Source organism: Anas acuta, chromosome Z (assembly GCF_963932015.1).
Source record: "Anas acuta chromosome Z, bAnaAcu1.1, whole genome shotgun sequence".
Lineage (NCBI taxonomy): Eukaryota > Metazoa > Chordata > Aves > Anseriformes > Anatidae > Anas > Anas acuta.
Window position 1 is genome coordinate 60,777,952 of NC_089017.1, and position 26,185 is coordinate 60,804,136.

The 26,185-nt window shown below is 39.4% G+C and overlaps 2 protein-coding genes across 11 annotated transcripts in view; both read right to left on the reverse strand.

Moving 5' to 3' along the window:
• The window catches only part of TNFAIP8 (TNF alpha induced protein 8), a 63,958-nt gene extending 48,512 nt beyond the window's left edge, over positions 1-15,446 (reverse strand). The window contains exon 1 of the mRNA XM_068666957.1: positions 15,292-15,446. Within this exon, the coding sequence (XP_068523058.1) occupies position 15,292 (1 nt within the window). The 5' untranslated portion in view covers positions 15,293-15,446. The remainder of the gene's footprint in view (positions 1-15,291) is intronic.
• A 2,685-nt stretch (positions 15,447-18,131) lies between these two features.
• The window catches only part of DMXL1 (Dmx like 1), a 91,815-nt gene continuing 83,761 nt past the window's right edge, over positions 18,132-26,185 (reverse strand). For all 10 annotated transcript variants that reach the window (XM_068665924.1, XM_068665927.1, XM_068665922.1 and 7 more), the window contains 6 exons: positions 25,636-25,763; positions 25,378-25,470; positions 24,843-24,934; positions 24,160-24,212; positions 22,241-22,458; positions 18,132-21,827 (listed from right to left, as the gene is read on the reverse strand). In XM_068665924.1, the coding sequence (XP_068522025.1) occupies positions 21,603-21,827; positions 22,241-22,458; positions 24,160-24,212; positions 24,843-24,934; positions 25,378-25,470; positions 25,636-25,763 (809 nt within the window). In that variant the 3' untranslated portion in view covers positions 18,132-21,602. The remainder of the gene's footprint in view (positions 21,828-22,240; positions 22,459-24,159; positions 24,213-24,842; positions 24,935-25,377; positions 25,471-25,635; positions 25,764-26,185) is intronic.

Genomic DNA, 26,185 nt, shown 5'->3' on the forward strand with positions numbered 1-26,185 from the left:
TAATTTCTGACCTCAGAATTGGGCTGTCATTACACCATACCTGTCCTGTCGGCACTGGTGACAGATCCAACATCCCTTTTGTTTTTGCAGCCACCACATTCATGGCAAAGCACACAGCTCTCCCAGTGGAGGAGGGCCTGCACAATCCTCACCCCATAGCCCTCCGTTGAGGCTCAGATACTTGCAACTCCCAAATGTTGTATATTTTTAATATAATGAAACATTACTGAGTTTCTCTCCTGCTGACTGGATGTCTGTGTTATTAAACGGAGCCTTCTTCCTCAAGCTGACTCTAGACTAGCAGCTCCCTCTGCTGCACTTGCTCAGGGCAATCCCTGTTCAAGATGGTTAACTTCACCTGCCCGAAGATTCTCCACCATTCTTCCAATTAGCTTGAAAGGACAAATGTGGTCAACATTTGCTGATGAGTGGTCAGTGCTGTTTCTCACACAGAGAATGAAGAGGCCAAACACGTCGCACCTCTTTTTGTTTCACTCAGGACTTCACAGCCGTGAGCATGCACCAAGGCTGAACTCCCCCAGGAGCTCGGAGCTCTGTATGCCCTCGTGCTCTAAAAGCATCTGCCACACAACCACATGCTACTCAGAGCAGCTTTAACAGCTAAGCAGGAAAAAACACATCTTGCCATATGTTCGTTCGCAATGGGCACAACAACCTGATGGCAACACAGCCAGACAAGCCTGCATGTTGACAAATAGTTTTCCACGTGGTACCCGACATGCTACCACAACACGACAGGTAATGCCAGGGTATGTTTATACCTTGTACCTGTAGCACCAGAAAATCCTTAGTTCATAAGCCCACCAGTGTCTGTGTCCAGAAAGATGAGAAAAAAAAATTGTAATGAGAAACATTTCCCGCAGAGAGAACTCTACCTAGAGATGCTATTTATGAAATACACATCTCTGTTTGTAAATAAGTATGCATGTATCTACACTGACTAGCACTCCAGTCACCCTGCTCCAGAGAACAGAATTCAAAGCAGATGAAATGCAAAGAGAGAGATATCAAGGGGAGGAAGTGCACATCCTCTAGCAGCAGGAAGAATGGTTTGGGATATTTACACTTTGAACAAGCAAGCTCATTCCAGAATACCTAAGCTTATAAATATATCCAGGGGTTGAACAGCAGGTGAAGGAATGAATTATTTCAGCTCACAAGCTGATATAAAAACAAGGTAGAACAGACCAGCCACAAAATACAAACAAAAGCTTAAAGATCAGAAGCCTCCAGTAGCACAAAACTCTTCCAGTACATACAGAGGGTGCCAACACATGAACAGAATTAAAATGAACTTTGACCACGATATGAGACACAGATGCATGCTAGAGCGGGGACCTGGAATTTGTGATTCAGAAGGCAGGCTTCTTCAGAACTACTCACCTCTCCTTAAAGCACAACCTCCACCCACCTAATAAAGTTAGCATGAACATCTGTGTGTATATATATGAATGCTGGTCCTGTGTGCAGGACAAGGACAATAGCGAAAGACCTCTTTCTTATAAACGTTATCAAAAATAATAATAATAGAGGATGCCTTAATAATTAAAGGCAGAAATGCTGGCAACTGTCAGCTCAATTCAGGTAAACAGCACAAACATTAGCAAAAAATATTTGCCATGCATCCCAAGGTGACTAGCAATAAAACATTAGAAACAATTGTTTATAAACCAACGCAGACAGTATTCAATATACTAACATAATTTTATTTTTCAAAATCGCACAGCCTTAGTTAGCAGAACTAACTAAATCGTCCATCATTAATTTGATTCTCATTCACATTTACTCGATATTATGAATGTTACTTTCATTTAAATTTCTTTAAACTCACCTTCCTATAAAAAAATAATTGTTTAATACAGCCATAAAGACTTTCCTACTTTTGCCCTGTTAAAAATATTTTAACAGACATCAAATGATATACTTTTAGCTTCTTCTTTGAGGAAAGAAGCTTGAGATGTGACCTTTTTTACAACTTCTATTTGAAAAGCAATGGAAGAGAAGAACCTGAGTGAAAGTGGCAGATGATTGCAGCACGAGAGCTGGTTTCAGCCTATGCCAGGGAAAGCTTGTGCTGGTATTAACCTGCATTGTCTAAAGCAGTTTCTTAACAGTTTGGATTCCTGGCTTCAAACTCTCCAGTAAGAAAAATAATAGCAGTCACTAGGGGATTTGCTGCCTTGCATACTCTCTACAACAAATACATTAAATATTTTGCAAGAGCAAATATCTCGACTTCCCGGAATGTGCTGTAACTGGTCATATTTACCACCAGGTAACATTAGCAAAGCTTGATGCATTCAAAACCAAAACTTACTTATTTATGAAATGGCTGTTGATGAAGTGTGCTTCCTTACAGCCCTATGCTGTAAGCCATATGCCGTAGTTAACACAAGGAGGTGCTTAATTGCCGTTCTGGATTACTGGTAGAACTTAACTCTAGGCTACTCAAATAACTTGGCAGCAGGGTTACAGATCTCCATAATTTTAGCTCTGAAAAGCATGTTCTCAATCTGAGCACACTACCTGAGCAAGCATGAAGAGCCGAAAGCTCAGACTTCCTGTGGCTGATAACGAAAGAGGTGCTCTCGCTAGGTCAGCCCCTGCAGCAGCACCTTCCCATTCAGACTAAACTTTCATCTGTGAGTGGCACACGTGGGGAGTCACTGCCTGTGTTCCCACAGTCAAACTGTGTTTTACACATAAATGGAGGTTGCAGGAAAATTAAAAAATAATACTTTCAAGAATGTACAGAATTGATCCAAGAAGAAATCAATACATTTTCTGCATATAAATTAAAAAAACTATTTCTTTTATAAGGCCTAGTACTCTGAACTGACCTGTTTCTTTCTCCTAAGTGATAACAAAATTTCATAAATTCATTATGTGTGCGTTCCCTGAAAACAATATAGACTGGAAGGTTTTAAAGCAGGATAACTTGTCATTTTCATTAAAGAGCCTTCTCCTCTTTTTGGTACCAGCTATTGCACACCTGTAACACTTTAGCAGCAGAATGATAAGGGGAGTGATAAGAGCCATAAATGTGTTAATGTGAATGCAAAATAATCTAAACCAAGTAGAGGGAAAATTAGAAGATGTAAGTTGACTGTTTTGCATTTCCTTCATTATGACAAAGCAGCTATGAAAAGAGCACAAACAGAAAGCTCTGTGAACTTTAAACTCCAGAATAAATATCACTTAGTACTATTTTCAGTTCCTGAAAATAGATTTGTCACAAGACTGACAGTTAACATTTTGTATTTAGAAAGATTAGAAATATGCCAAAACGGTATTAACCTTGGATTTCTAAACACTAAATACCTAAGAACACTAAATAAGATAATGGGAATTCCTTAAACTGGGATAAATCTGGGAGCACACAGACAAGAAAAGCAGTGAGTCCAACAGAATGCTGCAATTATCTCTGTACTAAGCGTTTTTCCAAGAAAATTCAGGGATGAAGTTACATTAAAAAAAAAAAGTTAAAAATAAAAACATAGAGTCTGTATATCTCAGCCAAATTATTTCAGTCCTATAATGATACAATAAAAGAAGGTAAAAAAAATTCTGAGAAGCAATTTAAGCTGTAATCCCAAACACTGTAAAACTTTAAGCACAGTAACTTCTGTATTTTATTAACACAGAGGAGAACACTGTTCAGACAAACTACACTTACTCAATACACAAGTATGTACATGCGGTTGTTACAGAGAAACGTAGAGAAACCTGTGAGAATGTGGCATTCTGCAAAAATCAGAAGAAACACAAACCGTATGGGGAAAGACAACTTTTAAAGCAATTTTCACTTTATGAATCAATGCAATAAACCAGTAGTAAAACCAAGTGTCTGAAAACTGTTTCTGTTTACAGGGACATTTAGCTTGGTATGAATTAACTTTTAAATTGTGCTTAAAGGTGGTTGTGTGTCATATGACAAAAACTTTCCAAATTATACTCTCTATCAAATGCTGCCTGTTACTGAAAACGCCTCATCTAAAAGACTGCAAAACACAATGGAAATCAATGTGGAAGAAAGCTTAACTAAAACAGAAGTCTGATCTCTTTCACTCATGTTGCATGAAATGAGCTTTAACACGTCACAGAGGATGTTTCCACCCACCAGACTGTTCTTCAGCTTGGTTTAGATTTGTTCAAAAGTCTCCACTTCAACATCCATAAATGCATTTAACCTCGATCACACAACCAGCTGTACAGCCTCCAGCAATAATTCACTTACACACCTCTACTGTCAATAAAAGATCCAGTGTGCTTGAAGCTTAGCCCGTTTTCCCTTCGTGACAATTACTAGGTCAGCTTGAGCTGCTTTCATCTTCACTCTTCAGCCATCTCTGGGGCTTTTGTGGAGAAGAAAAGCACGGGAAAGACGAACTTTGTACACGTCTTGGATGAAAACAAGAGGAACTGCAAAACTCGCTACTCAGAGTAAACAGCTAGTGTACACATGGAGGGATGAAAAAAAAAAAGAACACAACAAAAAAAAAACCTTTTTGTTCCTTTTCATTGTGTCCTTCAGTCACAGTATGAACAGTGAGTTCTAACAAGAGGTGCTGCAAGAGTAGATGGGTGTAAACTTCATTTGATCTTTCTCTAGCTTGAAAGTTTGCTTCCTTCAGAGCACTGAAAAATAGAGGGTACAAAGGGCAGGCAAGTCTTCCCATAGTTTTTGAATTTCATCTTCTTATTTGATCAGCTTCTGAAAGAATACCTTCATTAATTTATCTTCCAATTTTCTCTCTTTGTTAAATTGTGCTACAGTCTGAAAAAAGTCAGACCAATGATAAATTGCACTGATTGGCAAACAGCCTTGTGTTTCCCACTTGAAGAGTCAAAAATACTCTGTCATTGCCTGTTTATAACTAAAAATTGAATTACGCATAAATACCACGTAGAGGGGGAAAAGAAAAAAAGAGGTTATGGTTTTGAAGCACTTGACTGTGCCATTTTTATTCACTCAAAACAATCTTGCACTGAAAGTTTAAAGATTTGGATCCAAGAAGGGAGTTATTTTATTCGAAGGTGTCACGCATCAAGTATTACAGAGTAAATTTTCCACAATAATCACCTTCATACAGACAGCTCTTTCCTATTTCAGTGCTTAATGCGTTAAGTTTTCAGATACAGGAACCTAACTTGTGGACACAAACTGCCTGGTGCCATGCTCTGCTGCGGTCTCTGCACAAACCACAGTTCCGAAAAGTAATGGGGGCCGTGGGAGCCCCCAGTCCTCCCCCAGCACCTACCATATGCCTTCACTGCCTTCCACACCACACAGCTCTTAAAACTGCCATCAGACAGAAGGGATCCAACTGGGTATGCCTGGGAAACGACTTTTGTCCCTGCCCACGAGATGCTCACTCTACCACCAGGCTGCCCAGACAGGCGGAGATGGACGTGCCAGCCAGGGAAACGCCATCCAATTGCCACTTGAGAGCAATTTGCTCCTCATGCAGACCCATTTATCGGATCTGGTTTTCAGCTGCTTGCAAAGGACTGCCACACCACGCTCGGATGACCGGCACTGGTGGTAGCACCAAGTGGTAAAAGATTGCTCTGAGGCCTTACATAGCGAATGGAGCTTTTTAACTGAAAATCTTCTTTTTAACTGAAAAATCTTACAGGGTCTAGCAGGTCTCTGAATGTCTGCTTATCCAGTGAACATTGGTTTCCCCAGCTCTGACTGCGGAGGCCTTCTGCTATCTGGGCGTAGAGCTTTCACCAAGTGGCACTCACCCCGCAGTCTGAAACTTTTAATTACAACACAGTAAGGTATAAACAATCTTAAGGCACTCTATTTTCATGGGTACCCTTCAGCCACACGAAGCAGCTGAATGAATTACCTCCAAATTAGCCAGGCACAGAAGTGTCGCCCTTGAGGGGAACTGCGTGAGTGGAATTTATGCGAGCAGAGGAAATCAGGCAAGTGGCAGCAATTAACAACGTGCTCACATCCCTCGGCGGCATGCAGTACAGCCTCAGAAGATTCGCACTTAGCCACCCAGCTGGATGCAGGAGAGACAATCACCCCCGTTTGGCACTGGAGCATTGCTAGAGGCTGCTCCCAGTGGGTGACCACAATCCTGTGGCGTGTGTGAAGGCCTGGCACAGCACTTACCTGGTGCGCTGCCCACAAGGGCTTTGGGAAAGACACCACTTTTCTGCCCGTCACTGCTGCCAAATGCTTTTGGTTAGCCTTAGGTTACACTGCTGTGGTGTTATGCAGCTTTTCAGATCAAGGTAAAAAATAAACAAAACTTAAACATACATGAAGTTTTTATTTTAGGTCTATACATTTTGTTCTCAAGAAGTCCTTTTAAGATCCTTTATTGCTTCTTATCACTATTCCAGTTCTGGATCAAGTTCTGAATTCTTTCCTCCTAGCTAATTATTTAATTATCACTTTGCCCACCTGTTTATCTGTCCATCAATGCATTCATTTCCCTCAAGACACAGAACGCCAATTTTCAGGCTTGTGCTATGACCTCCTTTACAATAACATGCTTGTAAAGGCAAACAAAGGCAAAACTGGCCATAACCACACATTTAGCTGTGGACTTCTTTCAAATGCAGTAAAACTAATCTGTAAAACTAATATATAGCTAAATGGTGCATGCTGTGTTTAAGCTTGGCTTGTACAGAGTTCTGCTTTATTACCATTTTAAACTTAAATCTCAAAGTCCACCGTAATGATACACTCTCCTGCCCCAAACTGCCACCCAGTGCAACCTCTTGCACTTAAATAGAGAAGAGGGTTGTTGTTTTTTTTTTTTGACATGGTTTCCTGTGTACTCAACAGCAGTACACACTTTTTAGGCCCCTTCTCCTGACAGATCGTATACATCTGAAATGTTGGCTTCCCCTCAGTTGGGCTCAAACACTGAGAAAAGATTTTCAAAACACTTTGCTCTACAATGACTGAAACCTAAGGCCTGGCTTGATACACAGAACTGAACAGTACCTGCAAAACAAGATCCTTAAAAATAAGTCCTACTGAATGTATTCTTGTGTAAAGGTGTTAAATTTTAAACAACCTATTGCAAAACGACCATACTGAAATTCCGTAGAAGTGGAGAATGACAACAGAACTACAGGGGAAAAAATATCAGCAGAAAGCTCATTAGAAGCCACAGTAAACTAAGTCACAGTTTTTAGGGATGGCAGATCATGTGGCCAGCACTACACAAACTGCAGTTAATGGTCAGGGCCATATTCTATGTCCTTCATCTTTTGATGTCACCTGGAACATGCCTTCAATAGATGCTTTCATCTCTTTTCATGTGCTCTCTCCTATTCAGCCTACTGTTTGCAGTGAAAGAACACCTCAGAGGAATAAATAAAGAAAATGTACACAGCATTTGAGCACCTTCTACTGAGTTCACATTTAGCACTCATTCTCATCTGTTCCCAGTTGCCCTCCTTCCATCACCAGCAAAGCTCTCATTTCTGGTGACACACAGCTATCCACTTCTGTGTTCAGAATCACTTGTACAGCAAATACCACCAGTAACACTGCACAAAAGCATTTGATGGCAATCAGCATACCTTCTGCCTCACTGCCCAGCATGGTGCTCTGCAGACCAGCACAACACAGGTTGACAGCTTGTATTAGAGAGATTTCTCTGCAATGCAAAGATTAGGACAAGGGGCAACAGTTTTAAACTAAAAGAGAGTAAATTTAGGTTAGATATGAGGAAGAATTCTTGTCTCAGAGGGTGGTGAGGCACTGGACCAGATTGCCCAGAGAAATTGTGCATTCCCCATCCCTGGAGGTGTTCAAGGCCAGGCTGGATGGGGCTTGGAGCAACCTGGTCCCTGCCCATGGCTGGGGGATTGGAATTAGATGAAATTTAAGATCCCTTCCAACCCAAACCATTCTGTAAGTCACATTTCTGCCATTATTCAATGCTACACATAACTTTTAAAAAAATTTTCAAAAGCTTCCAAGCAAAAAAGGGTTTCCAAAGCTCTTAAAAAAAAAAAAAGAAAAAAAAAAAAGAGATTAATCAAATACATCAAAGTGCTACAGTGAACATTTTAATGGATAACAAATTAAGTCAACGTACCCAGAAATAATCAATTGAATTTACATAAGGTAGGAGATAAGACCTTGATGTGAAACTCACAGAAACAGAAGTATCATGTAAACCATTTTTAGAACACCTTCAATGAGAAACAATTCCATCTACCAATATATTGTCAAATGCTTGGAAAAAAAGGGCTGGCAGCTAGAAAAAGTATCAAGATTTCCATTACGCTGATTACAGTAACAGACCTATATTATCTTATTTCACCGTGTTATTTCATCAGACAGGAGGCTAAAGGATTCTGTCATTTAGCCACTTTATTGTTAATATTAAGTGCTACTCAGTGATAGAAAAAAAGAAAGCAGTAGTCAAACAGAGGAAAAAAACATTAATTGCCCTTCAATGTGTTTAAATCATTTTGAAACATATGTATATATATATATACATATATATATATATATATACACTTGGATATATATATCCAAGTACTTTGAAAAAACACAGGAATACATTCAGAATGGAATACATTTGCTACGCTCATCCTGAATCCACTTGAGACTTCAGCTGGAGAGATCCCTACAGATGAACTGCACATTTTTAAACTAGTTGTTTTTACTAACTTATAAGAAGCACAATAGGGGAAAAAAATAGAAATCTTTAACCTGTCATCTTTCCAGTGCAGATCTGTCTTTTATCTCAAATGCAACATAGTCAGTTTGTATCACAAGGTTAGCATAAAAATATTAGATGACAGCTTCTAGCTTTTGTTACGTAAATTATGCAGCATTTCAAAGACAGCAAAGACACAAAAAAAGCACTCAAGCCATATTATTCCATATTTCACTGTAATAATAGCCATAACTACACAGCTAAGGTTATCAACTGCCTCTTCCAACTTGACTTGTACATTTTTGAATGGCTAAGCAGAGTCCTAAAACAAGCTCTGCTTTGTCTCTCTTGCTTTGCCCTCTATTTACATTTTATTTCTCCTTTCAGAAGTCTTTTGCAAAGGATCCAACCTTTTTATCTTATAATAATTAAGTCCTACATGCCCCTAAGATACCCACTACTGTTTCCAAAATCATTCCTATCATTCCAAAACGATAGCACAGTTACAAGTGCTAGCAGTACCATAGATAAGACTAAATCTAGACTCCTTGAGGCAGGTTTTATGTCTGGAATCCTAAACACTACAAGCTGGAGGCCCAATAGTAGTAAATTACTTTCTTCAAAATAAAATCAGCAGTTAAAATACATCACTGAGCATGAAGCTCAGGATGTCAACAAACTCAGAAGTGGATTTTTCTTTTAAATAAAAACTCTGAAGTTAGTATTCATGAAGACAGTTCTGTAGACACAAAGATGAGAAAATTTTAAGCAATATCAGTGTCTATCGACTAAATAAATAGTTTTTGATGAACAATTTTTCTTGATTTTTTTTTTCACCTTGCAAAGAAACATGAACTACAAAAGTCACTTGAAGCCCAGCTGGTAAAACACAGAATTTGTGGTGCCAGCTGGGGAGGAAGGATGTGGGACAAGCTGAAGATGGACAAGGGTTTCTCAACAGGACTTGAAAATTACTTTACACACAAGGGCTACACACATATATGAAACAAATTTTCTTCCACCAAGAAGTCTGCAAGGATACCATAAATGACCACGTATCTAGCTAGAAATACTCTAAACTGGCTTAACAATTAGGACTTAACTACAGGGTACTTAACCAGACCCTGGTCTCTATTTTCTTACACCTGCACATACTCAGTACATACTCAGGAGAGTACCACCTGCAGCAGCTAAGACAGAAAACCATAGGTGGCCTCCAGTATCAATTAGCATTGTTTTTACAAGTATTTACGTAATCCACAATCTGAAAAACATCTTGGGATAGACATAAAGATAGGGGTATATTTTAGCCACATCTAACATACTTCGTACTAGTTAACCACAATATACTGGAGAGAGCTCTAAAAACTGATTGTTTCATGTAGAACTGCAGTGCTTTATTAATAGTAACTGACATAACAACTTCCTCTTCTTCCGTCAAAGCAAAGAAGCACCAAAAACCCCTGCAAAACTACTTGTACAAAAATAAAACTAAAATGTTTTCAGTGAGTCAAATGGCAATTTCTGACACTGACAAAAAGTTGAATTATATTTTAGGAGCACTTTGTTATTTATGTCTAACAGGAAAAAGGCCTTCTGCTTCACAGAGGACCATTTATGGATAAAAATGAGCTGCTGCCTAACACACATTTTGAAACCTGGTAGTCACAAAAAGAGAAAAAAAAAAGATTTTTTTCCCACCCTGATTTTGATACCAATGACTTACTTACACCTTAGATTTGCCCAGATCTAGAGGAAGCATGAAGGTAGGTTTTGGTTTTTTTAGGACTGAGTGAGAGCAGTGATGTGTGGATGTCTGGAAGGCTTGGTAACAGAGTTTTGACAGAGAACAGTCCTGATCACCTGAAATTTGGTTTAATTTCAGGATTTCTGGATTAACTTCCAGAATTTCAGTTGTACTTGCATATAAAATACTTTCTTTGGATAAATAAAATATTCTGCAGTAGCCCCAATATATTTTTGATAGGTCAGTATTACCTACCAAAGTCAAAGTGGTTGCCACAGCTATAAGAGAACTGGGTCCAGTACCAGTTTATTTCAACTTGAAACTACAGGGAAATTAATTTTCACGGAGAACCAGAATGCTTACAGATGTTATATTTGCTAATCAATCATTGAAATGTGTTAGCATTTCGTAAAGATTCCACTTTAACGTGTTTTTGAACAAGACCATCTCCTTCTTAAGCGCTTTTTCCCCTCATAGGTAAGTACTTTCTTTCTTGTTAAATACACTAATATTTAACACATCTTCCAAAACAGCCAATTTGATAAAGTTGCATGTTATATCTATGCTGGACTGAATGGTGGGCTTCAAAATTAGTGGTAGCTACATTTTTTTTTATTATTATTTCCTGCACAAATATGTATTCAACCTCAAAGTTCAAGAGGCAAAGATCTTCTAAATCATCATGTGTAGGTATGCTTTCTCAGGATAGACCTTACTATCCCATTTCTCAGTACCTTCCAGTTTAATTTATTCTGTCCTTTTCCATTTATTTCCCACACAGACGAATAACATGGACTATGGTTGTGTGTTTTGCTTCAGTTCAGCTATTTATGGTGGACAATCTTGAATATATCTGAGCCCCAGCAACTTCTGCAGACAAAGCATCACATAAGACAAATTACACTGTTCTTAAAAAAATATTTGACTAGCATAAAGTTAAACTGTAAATATGAAATGAAGACACTATAAGAAAGTAAGGCATATACAATTACAAAGTATCGAACACTAGTCACTGTTCTTTAAAAGCTTGCTTTGTTATCCCATTTCCTGAATTGCTCTCTCAAGATCAGCTCCTTAGAGCAGGCACAGCATTCAAACACGCTCCCATAAAGCTGTGCTGTTAAAGCAAAAATACAGTTACAATGAAGCCTTTCACTGTGGAAAGAAAAAGAAAAAAAGAAAAAAAAAAAAAAGAAATAAAAAAAAAAGACTGTATTTACTTGAGATAGCTAATTTTGAGTAATTGCCACAAAATAATAATTCAGCTACTGACCTCGGTAATAAATATAGAATTCCTATGTCACAGCATTTCCACTGGTTATTTCTGAATTCTGGGACCTTTGGACACATGCTAAATGTTAGCATGCTAAACGTCCAAGTATTCCACTGTGGATGCAGCCAGAGCCCAGCCTATTGCTCAAGCCTCCTCCAGATGATTTAACAACTATCACTCACAGCCAAACATGCATCTAAGTATCTACCATTAGAAAACACAGCACCAGCCTGATTTCTGCAGGATAGAGCTACTCTATTCTTCACTGTGTTATTCCATGAAGAGGAAGAAAACACTGAGTTTTGACAAGTACGTTTTATATTTTATATGCTCAAAGCCATTATTATTCAAGTAAGTCATGAGAGTGGCAAGTTTTGTTGATCCGATCATAGAAGCTGAATTTCACAACTAAATGTTTTGAAAATTTAAAAATACCCAACCCTAATTCTGGAAGAAAAATGAGATCTTAGATTAAACCAATCGTACTTATTACTAAAATTCACCAATTATGAAATATGCTTTCATTTAATGAGAAAGCATCACGTAAGATGCAAATTTTAATCAAGATACCTTCTTTACCTTAATCCTTAGCATGTATTTTAACAACTTATCAATGCCACCTTATGGTTTTATCATCTCAGAGGCAGGTAGCACTTCTGAAGTCTCTAACGTCTCTGAAGTCCTTGTAATGTTTGATCAACATCTGAGACACTTATCTTTTACCCTCATTTTTACCCTCTGGGGCTCTAAACAAGAACAGAGCTGAAATTAACAAAGAGCCTTAACTTGCATCATTTAAAGGGTATGCATTTTATCTGATACCTCACACACCTATCTTACTAAATTCAAGGCCACTGTGGAAATCCCACGCTTTATCAGAGTGACAGGAAGAGAGAAGTGGTATTTTGGGTTTAAATGATGGTTTGAATGACCAGTTCAGAAAACAGCACCTGAAGCACACGCTTCTAGTTTAAATCCGGTATTCTGCACCCTTCCCCTTCTCTGAGGCTCATTAGAAATGCTAATGAAACTGGCAAGTGCTCTGCACATCACATACCTCGATCTCACCACACAAAACCCAAACTCCTCAGCAGCGGGTGAGGTCAGTCCATGCTCAAGTTGCAAAAGGCAGCTCTGGTTTGAGCAAAGCATTACGTGACAAGGGAGCGAAAGAACTGCTGGTGAAACTGCTGGCTACTTTGCTGAACTGCCAAAATGCCATCTTAACTTCTTTGTGACCACACGTAACATTTATTCCAGGTCTTGTGATCTGAGGATGCTGGAGGCGAAGGGAAATAGACAAACCAGAACTAATTTGAAGCCATAACCACTTTCTTTGATTGCACAGCCAGTCTCCAATAAAGATGACCAGTCCTCCTGCTACATCACAGCTGAGAATGGATTTTCTTTTCTCTTCTTGCAACCTAAGGGACACCAGTCCTAAAGAAGTCCCTAAGCCATCTGCCATTAACTCTCCAGCTCTTGGAGCACAACATAATCTACATCAATCTTCCAGACAACAGACGAGAGAATTTGTTGAACTGCGGTACGTATCGTGGGAATGTATCCTGAGGCACGTTCAGACCTACCTTGCGTACAATCTTCCTGTATTTTTCAGTTATGTTTTCTTTTGTTCATCAGACCAATCTGATACACAAAACCTAACTTAAAAAGAGTAAGAAATTTGTCACTTTGGGAAGATGAAAGTAGTTTGCACGGCCTACCTCACAGAGGGAAAATACAACCAAACAACCAACAACAGCAACAAACAGGAAGAAACTACAAAGGGTGTAAAACAAAACAACAACAAAAAAGGAGGACAGGAAGTACATGTCCAAATGCTTTGTATTGCATCTCTCTGATGTAGTCAGCTACAAACCCAATTTAGCCAGACAGTACTCCCAAGCAGACAGAAACTACTCCAATGCAGTAAGAAATGTTGAAAACATATTTCCAACCACTTAGATTAAGCAGGTAATTTAGGTGGATTACAGCCAATGCTAAGATCACCACAAATATCACTTAGTGACTTTTTCGTTTTTAATCTTTTTAGGTACCTTTTTTGTTTGGTCTGTTCAGGTGTATGAATAACTTTAAAAAAAATGAAGGGAAATTCTAGGGAAAAAAAACAACTGTTAAGAGGTGAGCTTAGAGGGAACACTAGCAATTTAGAAGAGAATTTATCCTACGGATGTAGCTCCTCTCAAACCAGCTACTGTTTACATACCTTACTTTGTTATTCAGTACTTTTGCTGTTTGTATAAAAATAACCTGCAGGGACAGGCTACCTGCTTTAAAGACTACCAGGCATTCTACCAACCTCTTGCAGGACCTGTCCAGACAAACCGAAATCAGAAGTTGACCAAGGTTGAGATTCCTCAAGCATTTGATTGTTTCCTCAGCCATCTGAAGCAGCAGTTACTATTCCTTACCTAACAGCAAGTATTTGAAGAAAACTAAAAATAGGCAAATTAAGCCACAAAGTTCACTGACATCGAGGTTTGGCCAGATTACGCTAGTTACTATTTAACGGAAGCGAGCGGCTTCCTGTCACCAAGGCAAACAGCGCGCGAGCGACTTTCATTTCGAGCCCATGCATTTGCGCTCCTCCACGGGTCTGCACCGTAGCTTCGATGGCTTTCCACGTACGCTTGCTTCCAGGTTAAATAAACAAATACACTTTCTAGGACATTTTATTTCCTTCTTCCTGCTTCCCATCGCGTTCCACGTTCACCAATTTTTCCTTCCCCAAAAAGTTTTTGGGCTTCCTCCCACTACGCCTCTCTTCCACTCTGGATGTTTTCTCCTACCAGGCCCTGTTCAGTGTCTCCACAAACTTTTACACGGCTTATCTGACAGAAGCAGAAAACGCTCCTGACCTGTTAGGAAACAGACTTCTGAGATGAGCAGTGCATGTGTGGACACCTTTGTCTCATACCTAAGTAGCTCGTTCCCTTAAGGAGGCTTTTTTCTTCTTCTCCTCATTTTAAAGCGAGGCAAGGATAACAAGGCATCCTGCTCATTTAGCACTTGGCATGTGCTTCCTGAGGGATGCCTGGAAACACAAGGCGTTACCTTTCCGTCCCAGGGAGGTGGCAGCAAGGTAAGCCGGCAGGATGAGGCACGCAAGGCTGTCAGCCCCACTCTCCACCTGCGGGGACTGCGTGGGGCGTGATGGTGGGTGCAAAGCAAAGCAGCACAGGGTGCAGGGTGCAAGGCAAAGCGGCGTACCGGGAGCGAGGTGCGTGCAAATGGAAACATCGCTCGGGCTGATTTTGCTTTATCAGTGCCCACGGCTGGTAACTGAGGACACACACACCTCTCTGCAGGCACAGACCTCACGAACGGGGGAGTCTGGCTACCCAGCCCCCTAACAAGCCGTGCTCTGCCCCCTCGAGCTGCACAGGACCGGAGCCCCTTCCACCAGCACTCCTCCCGGCGGTACTCCAAAGCCAGACCCAGCCCTCCCGTAGCCGGCACCTCGTTTCTACCCTGCACTCCCTCAGCTCCGGGACCCGTCCCAGCCCGGCACCGGGGCCGGTTCGGGCGGCGGAGGCGAGGCGAGGCGAGCCCGGAGCCCCGGCTCCTGGCGCACTTACTGTGGGGGCTCGAAGGGGGGCGGCGGCGGCGGGGAGCGGCGGCAGCGGCGCGGTCGAGGCGAGGCGAGGCGGGCGCGGCTGAGGCGGCCCCGGCTGAGGCGGCCCCGGCTCCCCGCGGCGCGGGGCGCGGCAGGAAGGGGGGCGGCCCTGCCTCCTCTGCCCCGCCCGGCTCGGCTGGGCTCTGCCGCTGCTCCCCGTGGGCAGCCGGGGCAGCTAACACAGGGTAATAAAAAACAAAAAGTCGCACAAAGCATAAAGGTGGCTGGTGGGCACGACCCCCCCGCCGGGGTAGGTGGTGAGGGGTCACACACGCCCGGCTTGGTTCGGGGGAAAGGAGGCTCCTGGGGTGCTCCTCTGTGCAGTGCTTCCCCGGAGCAATGCCACAGGAGGTGCTGCTGTCGTATAGCAGCCCCCGGGTAAAGTCGTGCCTTTGTTCTGCTGCGCTCCGCAGGGAGGTGTTTTTAATTTTGGCTGCCTACCGTGTAATTATTTGAGTGGGAGCACACATCTCTCCAGAAAATTGGAGAGTTAAGCATTCCTTAAGACCTTCACAGCCTTTATCATTTAAATTAGACGGGTACTAAGGGAGCTGACTAGGAAAGGTGCCCTCCTGGATCTGTAGCTGGTGAACAGAGAGGGTCTCCGTGGGTGGCAGTCTTGGTCATGGTACCCATGAAGTAGCTGAGTTCAAAATCTTTGTTGATAGGAGGAAAACTGTCACCAAAAAAAACTTCAACCCTGGATTCAGTAAGAGCAGACTTCAGGCTGCTCAGGGAACTGCTTTTGGAGTCATCGGAGTCCATCAGTACTGGTCAATTTTTAAGTGCCACCTCGTAAGAGGTGCATACAAGCACAAGATCAGGCAATTCCAAAATTTTGGTAGTCAGGCAGGGCAGAAGGTCAGCCTGGTTGAGCAGGGATCTTCTTCTAGAGTTTAGGCAGAAAAAGAAAGTGTCTGACCATTGAAAGTGAGGTCAGGCAACATGGGATGACTACAAAAATGCTGTTTGCCTTTGTATAGAGAAAATTAGTGTGGTCAAAGCTCAGAGTTGACACTGTCCATTACTGCAGAGCACCATATAAATGGCTTTTTTTTTCAGCAAAAGGAGGACCAGAGAAAACCTTACTCCGTTACTTCATGAGGATGGTCACCTCACAAAGAGGGACATAACGCAGAAAAGTTTATAACATCCTTCACCTCTGTCTTCAACACTGATGATGAGCTCTGAGGGAGACAAACTCTATGGGGTCTGATGGGACTCATCCCAGGTTACTCAGAGAGCTGGTCATCACGAGACCCTCTTTGCTGTTTTTGAATGGTCTTGGGACCGTTCCCAGTTGACTGGAAGCTGGCAAACATCCTGTTTTCAAGAAGGACAAGAAACGTGACCCTGGTAATTACAGACCTGTCAGTCTCACTTCAGCTATAGAGAAGATAATTCAGGGAGTTACTGAAAAACATCTGAGAGAAAATGTGGTCATTGGTTCATGAAGGGGAAGTCCCATTTAAAAAATTAATTTCCTTTCATGACAAGGTCATCCACCTAATTGACCAAGGGAAGCCAGTTGATACGACCTTTTGGATTCAGCAGAGCTTTCAAAATTGTATTCTTCTGGAAAAAATGTCCAGCATACAGCTGGATAAATACATAATCTGATGGGCTTGAAGGGTTATAGTAAATGGTTATAGTAAATGGGGTTACTAAGGCAGGCAGGCAGTAGCAGGGTTCCCCAGGCCTCCAGTTTAGGGCCAGTTCTCTTCCATGTTTTCATAAGTGACTTGGATGCAAGACGTGAATATGTATTAAGTAGGTTTGCAAATGATACCAAACTGGGGGGAGCAGCTGACTTCCTTGAGGGTATCGAGGCCTTGCAGAGAAATCTTGGCTAGTTAGAGAGCCTGGCAATCACCAACAATGTGAAGCTTAACAAGTACTGGATTCTGCGCCTGTGAAGGGGCAACCCTGGCTATACATACAGACCAGGGGAGAACAGGCTGTAGAGCAGTCCCACAGAAAGGCAGGTACAGGTTTTGTTTGACAGCAAGTTGAACATGAGCCAGCAGTGTACTCTGGCAGCCAGGACAACTGCACCTCAAGTTGTGTATGCAGTTTAGGACATCACAATAGAAGGACACAAAACTATTAAAGTGCAACCAAAGTAGGTCAGGAAAGCAGCCAAGATGGTGAACAATCTGTAGGGTAAGACATAAAAGGAGCAGCTGAGGTCCCTTGGTTTGTTCAGCTCAGAGCAGAGCAGGCTGAGGGGAGGCCTCATGGCAGCCTGCAGCTCCCTCAGGAGGGGAGCAGAGGGGCAGGCGCTGAGCTCTGCTCTCTGGGGACAGCGACAGGACCCGAGGGGATGGCGTGGAGCTGGGACAGGGGAGGGTCAGGCTGAGGGTTAGGGAAAGGGTCTGCACACAGAGGGTGGTCGGGCACTGGGACAGGCTCCCCAGGGCAGGGACCACGGCCTTGAGCATGATGGAGTTCAAAATGTGTTACAATAATGCTGTCAGACATATTGTTTGATTTTTGGATTGTCCTGGGTGAAGGCAGGAATTGAACTCTGATCCTTGTGGATCCTTTCCAACTCCATATATTCCGCGATTCTATTTTAAAGAGTGAGCATTACCAAGGAAAATGACAGGATGCACCATGCACAGAGAAGTAAGACAACAAATGCAACTGATAGTTAAATAATGTGCTACACTTAAAAAAAAAAAAGACATAAGAAAGCTAATGTGCAAACAAAGCTAAGGTATTAAAATAAAGACAGGCAAGAAGATTAAAAAAAAGATAGATTTTAGAGCTAGAAATGGGGAAGAATAAAACACCAAGAAACTTGGTAAATCAGTATCTTTATTTTATAGAAAGTATTTGATCAGTGTGCTGAACCTGCCATTAGAGGCTGTTTTGCTACTTTTAGTAAAAATAAACATTTGAAAAATTATCTTGGAGAACATATCCAGGCTCCAAGCTTATTGTCTTTTAATCACGGTTGCTTATTTTCATACCTATTGCAACTATGCTAACATTGGGTGCTCTTAGGAGGAAGGGAGCAGTACCTAATGTAGAATATCCCCAAAAGTTTTTTTTCTTGCAAGTGGTAGCGAGGTTCCTAAAACACATCAGAACACATAAGCTCAGCTTGTGCCACATCAGTGTGGTACAAAATCTAAGTCTATTCCACTCGCCATCCTTTTCCATGAACATTCTGCGATATCAGCTGTCAGCTGAGAATTACCTGTTTTGCAAGTCACACAGCCAGTCAGTTTAAGTACCCAGATGGCCAGAGTTTAACTCTCACATGTTAATAAAGTAATAGTGAAGAACTTGGATCACAAATCTGCTTAAGGTAACCAAATCAATTAACAACACAAGTTCGAAAAACTGATCGCATTATGTATTACTACATGGACAAACACAAGTCACAACTGCTAGTCTATGACATTTAAAAGAGACATTATCAACTCAGTTTTGTTACGGGATTATTGGAGATTAAACACTGGGAAACGTAAATTTTAATTTAAATTTGTGCATACAGCTACCGCATTCATAGGACCCTGGGTAGCCAGTATCAACCTTCTGACTTACTTGCATAGCAATAGGGAGGAAAGCACTAATTGCTGGAAAGATGAAGTGGTGGAAGCTGTTGAACAAACAGCTAGAAGAGTTTTTGAGTTCGATTTTTCCCCAATGGCTTGATTTAAAGTTGAGAATGTCCCTTTAAAAAGTTTCAGATAGAACAGAATTTAACTCATCCATTGATTCCATCATTACAACAAAGTTACCAATAAAATGACTTACCACAATTGTTAAACATCAATTAACATTATACAAGCATACAACTGATTTGTAAAGGAAGTAGCAGCAACATGGAAATCTAGAAGGTTGACTTTCTGCATGATTTATTGGAAATATTATGAAGGTGTGGGCAAATACACAGTGATTTTACATAATTTAGTTTTGAGAGTAGCTTATGGTAACTATAAACATTATTGAAAATGCCTGCTCATAGTCATTACTCTTCTGGTATAAGCATAAGTTTTCCAGGATATTCATAGTGCAGCTCGATTCAGAAGAATGACAACATTGTATGTCTTGGCAAATTCCACATAAAATCTGCTCAGTTAGTTCACAGATGAAAAGACAGCTTTTTGTGAATGCCAGTACAATAAAACAAGCTTGAAATATTAAAGCTAATGAAATATCTATCTATATATATTTAAGGACAAAACATCAAGGACATCATTATACAATGTTGTCATAGTTTTGCACGTTTTTCCTTTTCTGAATATAACTTCGTTAGTTCAGTGGTTGCATAAAACTAATGCATGTATATAAGTGGCTACAAAGTCAGGGTTTCAGTCAATTCTCTTAAGGAGTGTGCTACTGGTAACTCCATGGTTTTCCTTCTTTAATAGGAATAGAGGTTATTAGGAACTCAGTCACTGAGCAGATATGACACACATTGGGCAAGTCTGTTCTGTAAGGTGGTGTCACTTTTCGTCAGTCACTTTTCTGGACCATCACTGTACTTAAACTGTTTTAATATCAATTTGATTTCAATCTATAACTAAGTGTTGTGGAAGAACAATTACAGTTGAACCACTGAACAGCTGTACCAGTTCGAAATGCTGTCACGATGTTTCTTCATGGCAAAGTTTTCACATTCTTTTTATTGCACAATTTGAAAATTCAGGTTATGTGCATAAAAACCTTCATAGTGTTTGCACTGCAACTTGCGAACATACATTTAAAATGACCTTAATACAATTTACAAAATCTTTTTAAACAATTTTATATTCTTAAGATAGAAGCATCCTGAGAATGTTACAAAGTTCATTTTACAAGCCCTTCACTTCTACTATACTTTATTTATCCCCATAGTTCCTAATCTGACAAGTTTATCTTACAATTAATATCTTGGTGCTATATTTCACAAAATATCTTTTAGCAAAAAGTACACCATTGGCATTCAAGTAACCCAGCCTCACAACTAATTTACAAATTAAACCTTTGTCAAGCTCTCAAGTTTTCAATCAGGTCAGGAAAAATAAACCAAAATACTTACAGAAAAAGTTTTTAGCTGACTAAAAAAAAGTAAAGGCTTTGTGCATTAATATTTTGGTCAAACATTTAAGTTATGCAGTTTAATATTTTGGCAAAAAAAATCCATCTAGCCTTTTCAATATACTTTTCCTTTCATTTTAAACCAGATGTAAACATACAGTACAAAGAGTGACAGTATTGAAGTACTTTGCTGTTGAACTTTTTTTCCTGTTTACTTTTTTAAAGTATTTAGGAAAAGCAGACAAACAAGAACATAAGTGCTAAGAATGAACTGAGTATCTTTGGGCTAAATAAAGTCTTACTGGAAAAAATGTAAAAATAAATTAGTTTTTTTTTTCCTCTACAGACATGCAAATAAATATTCTTTGAAGAAATTCTAATGCCATATCCTTAAAGTAGTATCTTCCTGTACTTTTTTGATCAAGACTGTATCTTCATGAATAATCTTGACAATTTTAATAGGAAGATATCCATTAATATTTACATATTTTTGTAAAGGGAGTGTTCAGGGTAAAAAAAAATATTTCTTTTTTAAAAGCTAAGTCTGCCATCCTGATGGCAATGAGTCAAGCTATTGAACAGAAGACAAGTTACGCAATGTCCTTCAGTTTCTTATACCCTAGATCAGAGGAAAGAGACCAAGTGAGTTAAAGAGGTATACAGCCTGGATTCCAGGAATGGAGACAGACAGCAGCTCATATGAATGTTGCATGGCCAGCTTCTGATACACTAGGAGTATCTAACTAAAATAGCCTTTGCTTCTTTTCCAGATACAGGTATGAATTTTTATTGTTGGCCAACTACACAAGATTATGAGAGACAGTTAAAGTTGCCACAGTGAAAGAGTAACATTACCTAAGGTTCCTATCCGGATCTGCTGTCAGAAAAAGGCCAGGTGTTGGTTATAAAGGCCATGCCCAGATGGTATACTCCTGGTGGGAGTGTAACTACCTAAAAGGAGGAGTAATCCGCTTCAGCAACATCTTAGGAAAATTATAAATATATAATTCAGAGTCCTGTATAGCTTTTATTTTAGGCAACAATCATAATCTGAAGGACCTTGTTAATCTTTAAGGCATCAGTGCATAAGGGATTAAAAGCTACAGGTAATAAATATGAAAACAAAAGCATCTTTGTGGCACGAGCTATCATTATATATCTGCTCTGTTGGCTAGTTTCAAGAAAAATATTTTCAGAGATGGCTGAAGGGGAATGTTATACACTGTGCTGAGAAAAATATTAGATCATAAACTTCACATCATTTTTTAACACTTCATTAAAGGGGCTGAATCTATCAGGCAAGATTCTCATCTTCACTGTTCCATCAGCACCACAGGAGAATATGTGATTTGCTGGTCCTGTCTCGATCTGCATGACTCCTGTCCCAATGTTTCTGAAGAGTGACTGCCGAGCATGCTCGTTGATGAATGTGTGAAGAAGACTAAATGTAGACAGACTCCATACCTGAAAAAGCATCAAAGCATCAATCTCTCATAATGGTAATTACCATGATCTTAAATCAGTAATAATATCTCACTCGTAATGAGTCACAGAAAAATTGGAGTGAACTACGTTCTGCATTCATCTTTCTGACACTAATTACAAAAGAAAAGATATGTAGCAATCTGCCGTTACAGGATATTAATATTCATGTTTTACACTAAGAAATATATTGGGTGACTAATGTAAGATTAACCGAGGTACTAAGATTACTGCAAGGTAAGACTAACATTTCTTAAGTAAAGTACTATATGTGAAAATGCAGGATTGAGAACAAATGCAGAATATGTGATCTCTGATTATTCCACACTTATGCATGGTGCCTTTTTATTAATTTACACCTTATCACCTCTCTGCTCCCTTCCTCTTATTAATACCTTTATGTTGCCTTCAGCAGATCCTGTGACAAAATACTCTTCCGTAGGATCAACAGCAATTGCTTTGACTGGAGAATCATGACTTTGGAGTAATTGTTGCTGCTGTTTTTGGCGGAGGTCAATTATACATGTGAAGCCTTTTCTGCCTCCAGAGATTAAGAGCTGATGTTTTGGAGCATATGCCAGAACAGTTGCTCCGCTGTCATGACAGATGAAAGCTGAAAGCCAAAGTAATTTAAATAAATACACTGTACTAATGTTAATTTGACAAGAACGTCTAATAGTTCAACACAGTAACAACAGTGGCTTTGAAGCCATAATCCAGCTGACCACAGCCAGCATACTTAATGCAGTACAATATATGTATTTGAAGCTCGGTTTACATCAGACATCCTGAGGTTGTACTATTGCCAAGTGAAGCAGTTATAATCTGTATGGAACAAAAGTTATACTCTTCTTCCTGCCCCTGTGTAATCACAAACTATTAAGCCTTGATCAGAAACAGGTACTTTTCAAGTTCTCTAATAACTATTGTCTCAAGGCATATTTCCTATACAAAATGTCCTCCTGAATTACTTGACCAGATATCTTATGACAATAGTTTCCACTGGCTATTTTACTTTAAATATGCTGGTTTACAGATTTGGGTATGTCTACTCTTCCAAATGAGTAGAAGTACAAGTAAGATTACAGTTATCAGAACAAAGCTCAGTATGTTTGAGACTACATGCTATAAATCCTAATAGGTTAATATATTGTACCTGTGATTCAAAGGGTTCTCTAAATCTGTTTTGAAATTTCATGCACCTCATATATAATGCCTAAGCATTTACCAGACTTCAGTTACAAGGAGTTCACAACTTCACTCTCTCAGACTAATCCTGTGTTTCAGACATTGGAATTTTTTTCTTTTCCACTGAAACAAAATATTAGTAATAGAAACAATGAAACCCAGCTAAATACTCATTACATCTCAAAAAACACACTTACAGGAGTATTTCTTCCGAAGTATTTTTTGTAAAGCTATATCTACACACACCCAGAAACCATTTAAAACATTCCACAATATATTTGGCATAATACATAGAATAAAAATGACTGGACAATCTTTGAAAGCAAAGGTGCACTGTGTATTTAACAAATATAGTAGTGAGCACATCTTTAAAATTTATACTCTGAAAATGACTATTTGAGATCTTCTTTGTACATCTGCTTGTGAAATCTATTCATAAAAAATCAAGGTAGATTTCCTAGAAAACGTGACGTATTTATTCATGTACATAACTTCAGAGAACCATTTCATAATCATGGTTTATGAGTGTAGGATTCTAACTGAGGCAATGAAATATATTACAGTTCTTAAAAAGCATGTCCACTCATATTCTTCAAACAGACAATATAACTAGAAGTGTTTAAAGTTATCTTTATAGTACCATTATTTGATCTAATGCTTAGTGTTGAGTGGGGCCTCTCTGACTTATGAGTACACAGCCATAGGAACTTGGAGCTCAAGAATGTGTATGCATACATGTATCCATTCAAACACAACTCTGGTAGCTCAGGGAAAAAAACATAGTTTTTACAGCTTTATAGTTATTGTTTTCTAAATATGTTAGTCACTATAAAAAAAGTTTTTATTCAGTCTTTAAAAAAAAACACAAATAACAAATGTCTGGCTTTCAGGGGTTGCACTAGTGGTGCAAAGACAGAAGTTATGCAAAGGAAGGTGTTCATGTCCATGAAACCATTTATATATAGTCTTGTATCATTTCTTAACAATATGTTTTTAGATTCCTGCTGATGCACCTACGTGGGGCAGTGAAAGATGTTCTACTACTAGTATTAAAACTGCTTTCCACAGTAACTTTTCCAGGTATTTTTATGGTGATCAAGTATTTTGCTCACTGTATTTTACTTACCATGCACCAAGCTATTTGTAGGTGAAACCAAAGTATCCCAAAGACAAATATTTCTGTAGAAAAAAATAATTTTAATTTGATGAGAAATGTGCTTAAATGTTTTGAACAACTGAGTTAAGTCTTACTAATCTTAGGAAAACTGTTTCAGGCATTAAGCGTGGGAAAAAAAAGCTTTAAAAATGATTAATTTTGAGCAGACCCCAAATTACTTTCGTTGTTACACATACATTGAAAGAACATGACAATCATTCTACATTCTACACAATCATTCTACTACCACTTATTCTCATAAAGAATTCATCTTGAGATTACAATCTTTTGTAGCTGAATGTTAGCAATTCTTGCTACTTCTTCATCCTAACCTAACTTAATCCCCAAACCTAAAAGAGTTAACTGAAGAGCTACTCAGAAGTACTTAAGTCTTTAAAAATACTTCTGCAGGTTCATATGGAACATGAACAGAGGTTTTGTGCCTCCTACATACCTTCAGTAAGCAAATGGAATTCAGGAGTAAATATTGCTTTTCTCTACCTCCCACAAAGAAGTGAGGAAGTATGCACATTGCTCTTAAACTGCCTACAGAGAATCACTAAAAAGCTGAAGCAGAACATGGGAAGGAGAGAAAAAACATGGTACCATTTCATTTTTACACATTATCAGAGCAACAATTAGTAAGTTGTTACCTGTTGTCAGAAGACAATCCTGCTGTAGCTATTAAAGATGATGAACTGATGAAAACAAAGTCATTGGCTGTTTTGTTATGACACTGCCAGATCTGAAAAAAGGCAGTAAGAAACAAATGTGTAAATGTGAAAGCCTAAACTAAGGAAGGTGGGTTGTTTGAAAAGCGATTTAAAGAACACAGGATATAAGGGGACTTGTATACCTTCTGATACTGTTAATTTTTCATGGAAGTATACTTTCCAGTCCCCCCTTTACTGATGATTATTTAACAACTGTCAGTTATTGGTAATTCTCAAGGAACATTAAAGTTATTTCAGTTATGACATTGCAATCCCACTCTGCAGCTTCAGTAGTATGATTAGAATTTGAGAATTTGTCTGTCAAATGAACTACAGAATAGCAACAATGTATTATTAAACTTTGATTAGTACGGGTTTATCAGCACAATATGCTCAGTCTTAACACGTCTAAAGATGCAAGGAAATAAAAGAGCACAACAGAAGTTTATGGAAGCAAGTTTAGTTTTCTGCTTACCAAATACGGTTTTGGTGAGGTTCCAGTAAGTGGGCAACATTTCCAATTTGTTTGATATAAGCTGATATACCCATCAGCATCAACAATTCCAAACTGAAAAGAGATAAATTGTAAATACGTATGTATATGTTACAGAGAAATTATCTCCCACAATTCAGAGAAGATACTTGAGACTGGAAGAATATGATAAGCATCAGCTGATTTACAACTTGTTTGAGGAAAGAGAATAGGGTAAATACAGAAGCATCCTCTAGTTACCTTATTTCCTTGGTAATTGAACCTCATTCGAGTTACCCTTGAGTTGCCACCAGACCGAAAACAAGTGATTTGCTGTGCATGACCCCATTCAAACATTCTTACGCTACCATCTTGAGCACCTGTCAGATCTGCAAAAGAAGACATTTAACCGACTTTTCGCAGGCATCCCTGTAGTTGAGCAGGAAGGTTTCTTCCAAAACGTTAGGAAATCTCACACCAGCTCACAAAATCCTCAAAACAGGTTTTGACAGAAGCCACAGCATCTGTCACAGTATCCAGCATAATCCACTGAAACTTAACCCATGCTATTCAAATCTTATTGAGCTGTACGTGTTTATTGTTCAACAATTATACTTAGATGGTTCTAAAATACGAAGCTATTTACTTGTTGATACTAATGTAGCTTTATCCTTCTATCCTTCATGCAAGTCAAAATAACAAAAAATACAATACTCATTCGGTTTAAAAAATCATTGTTTCCAAAGGCTATTCTGCAGTGTATAAACCTTACATAACTTTTATATAATCTGCAGTTATAAAAAACACACTG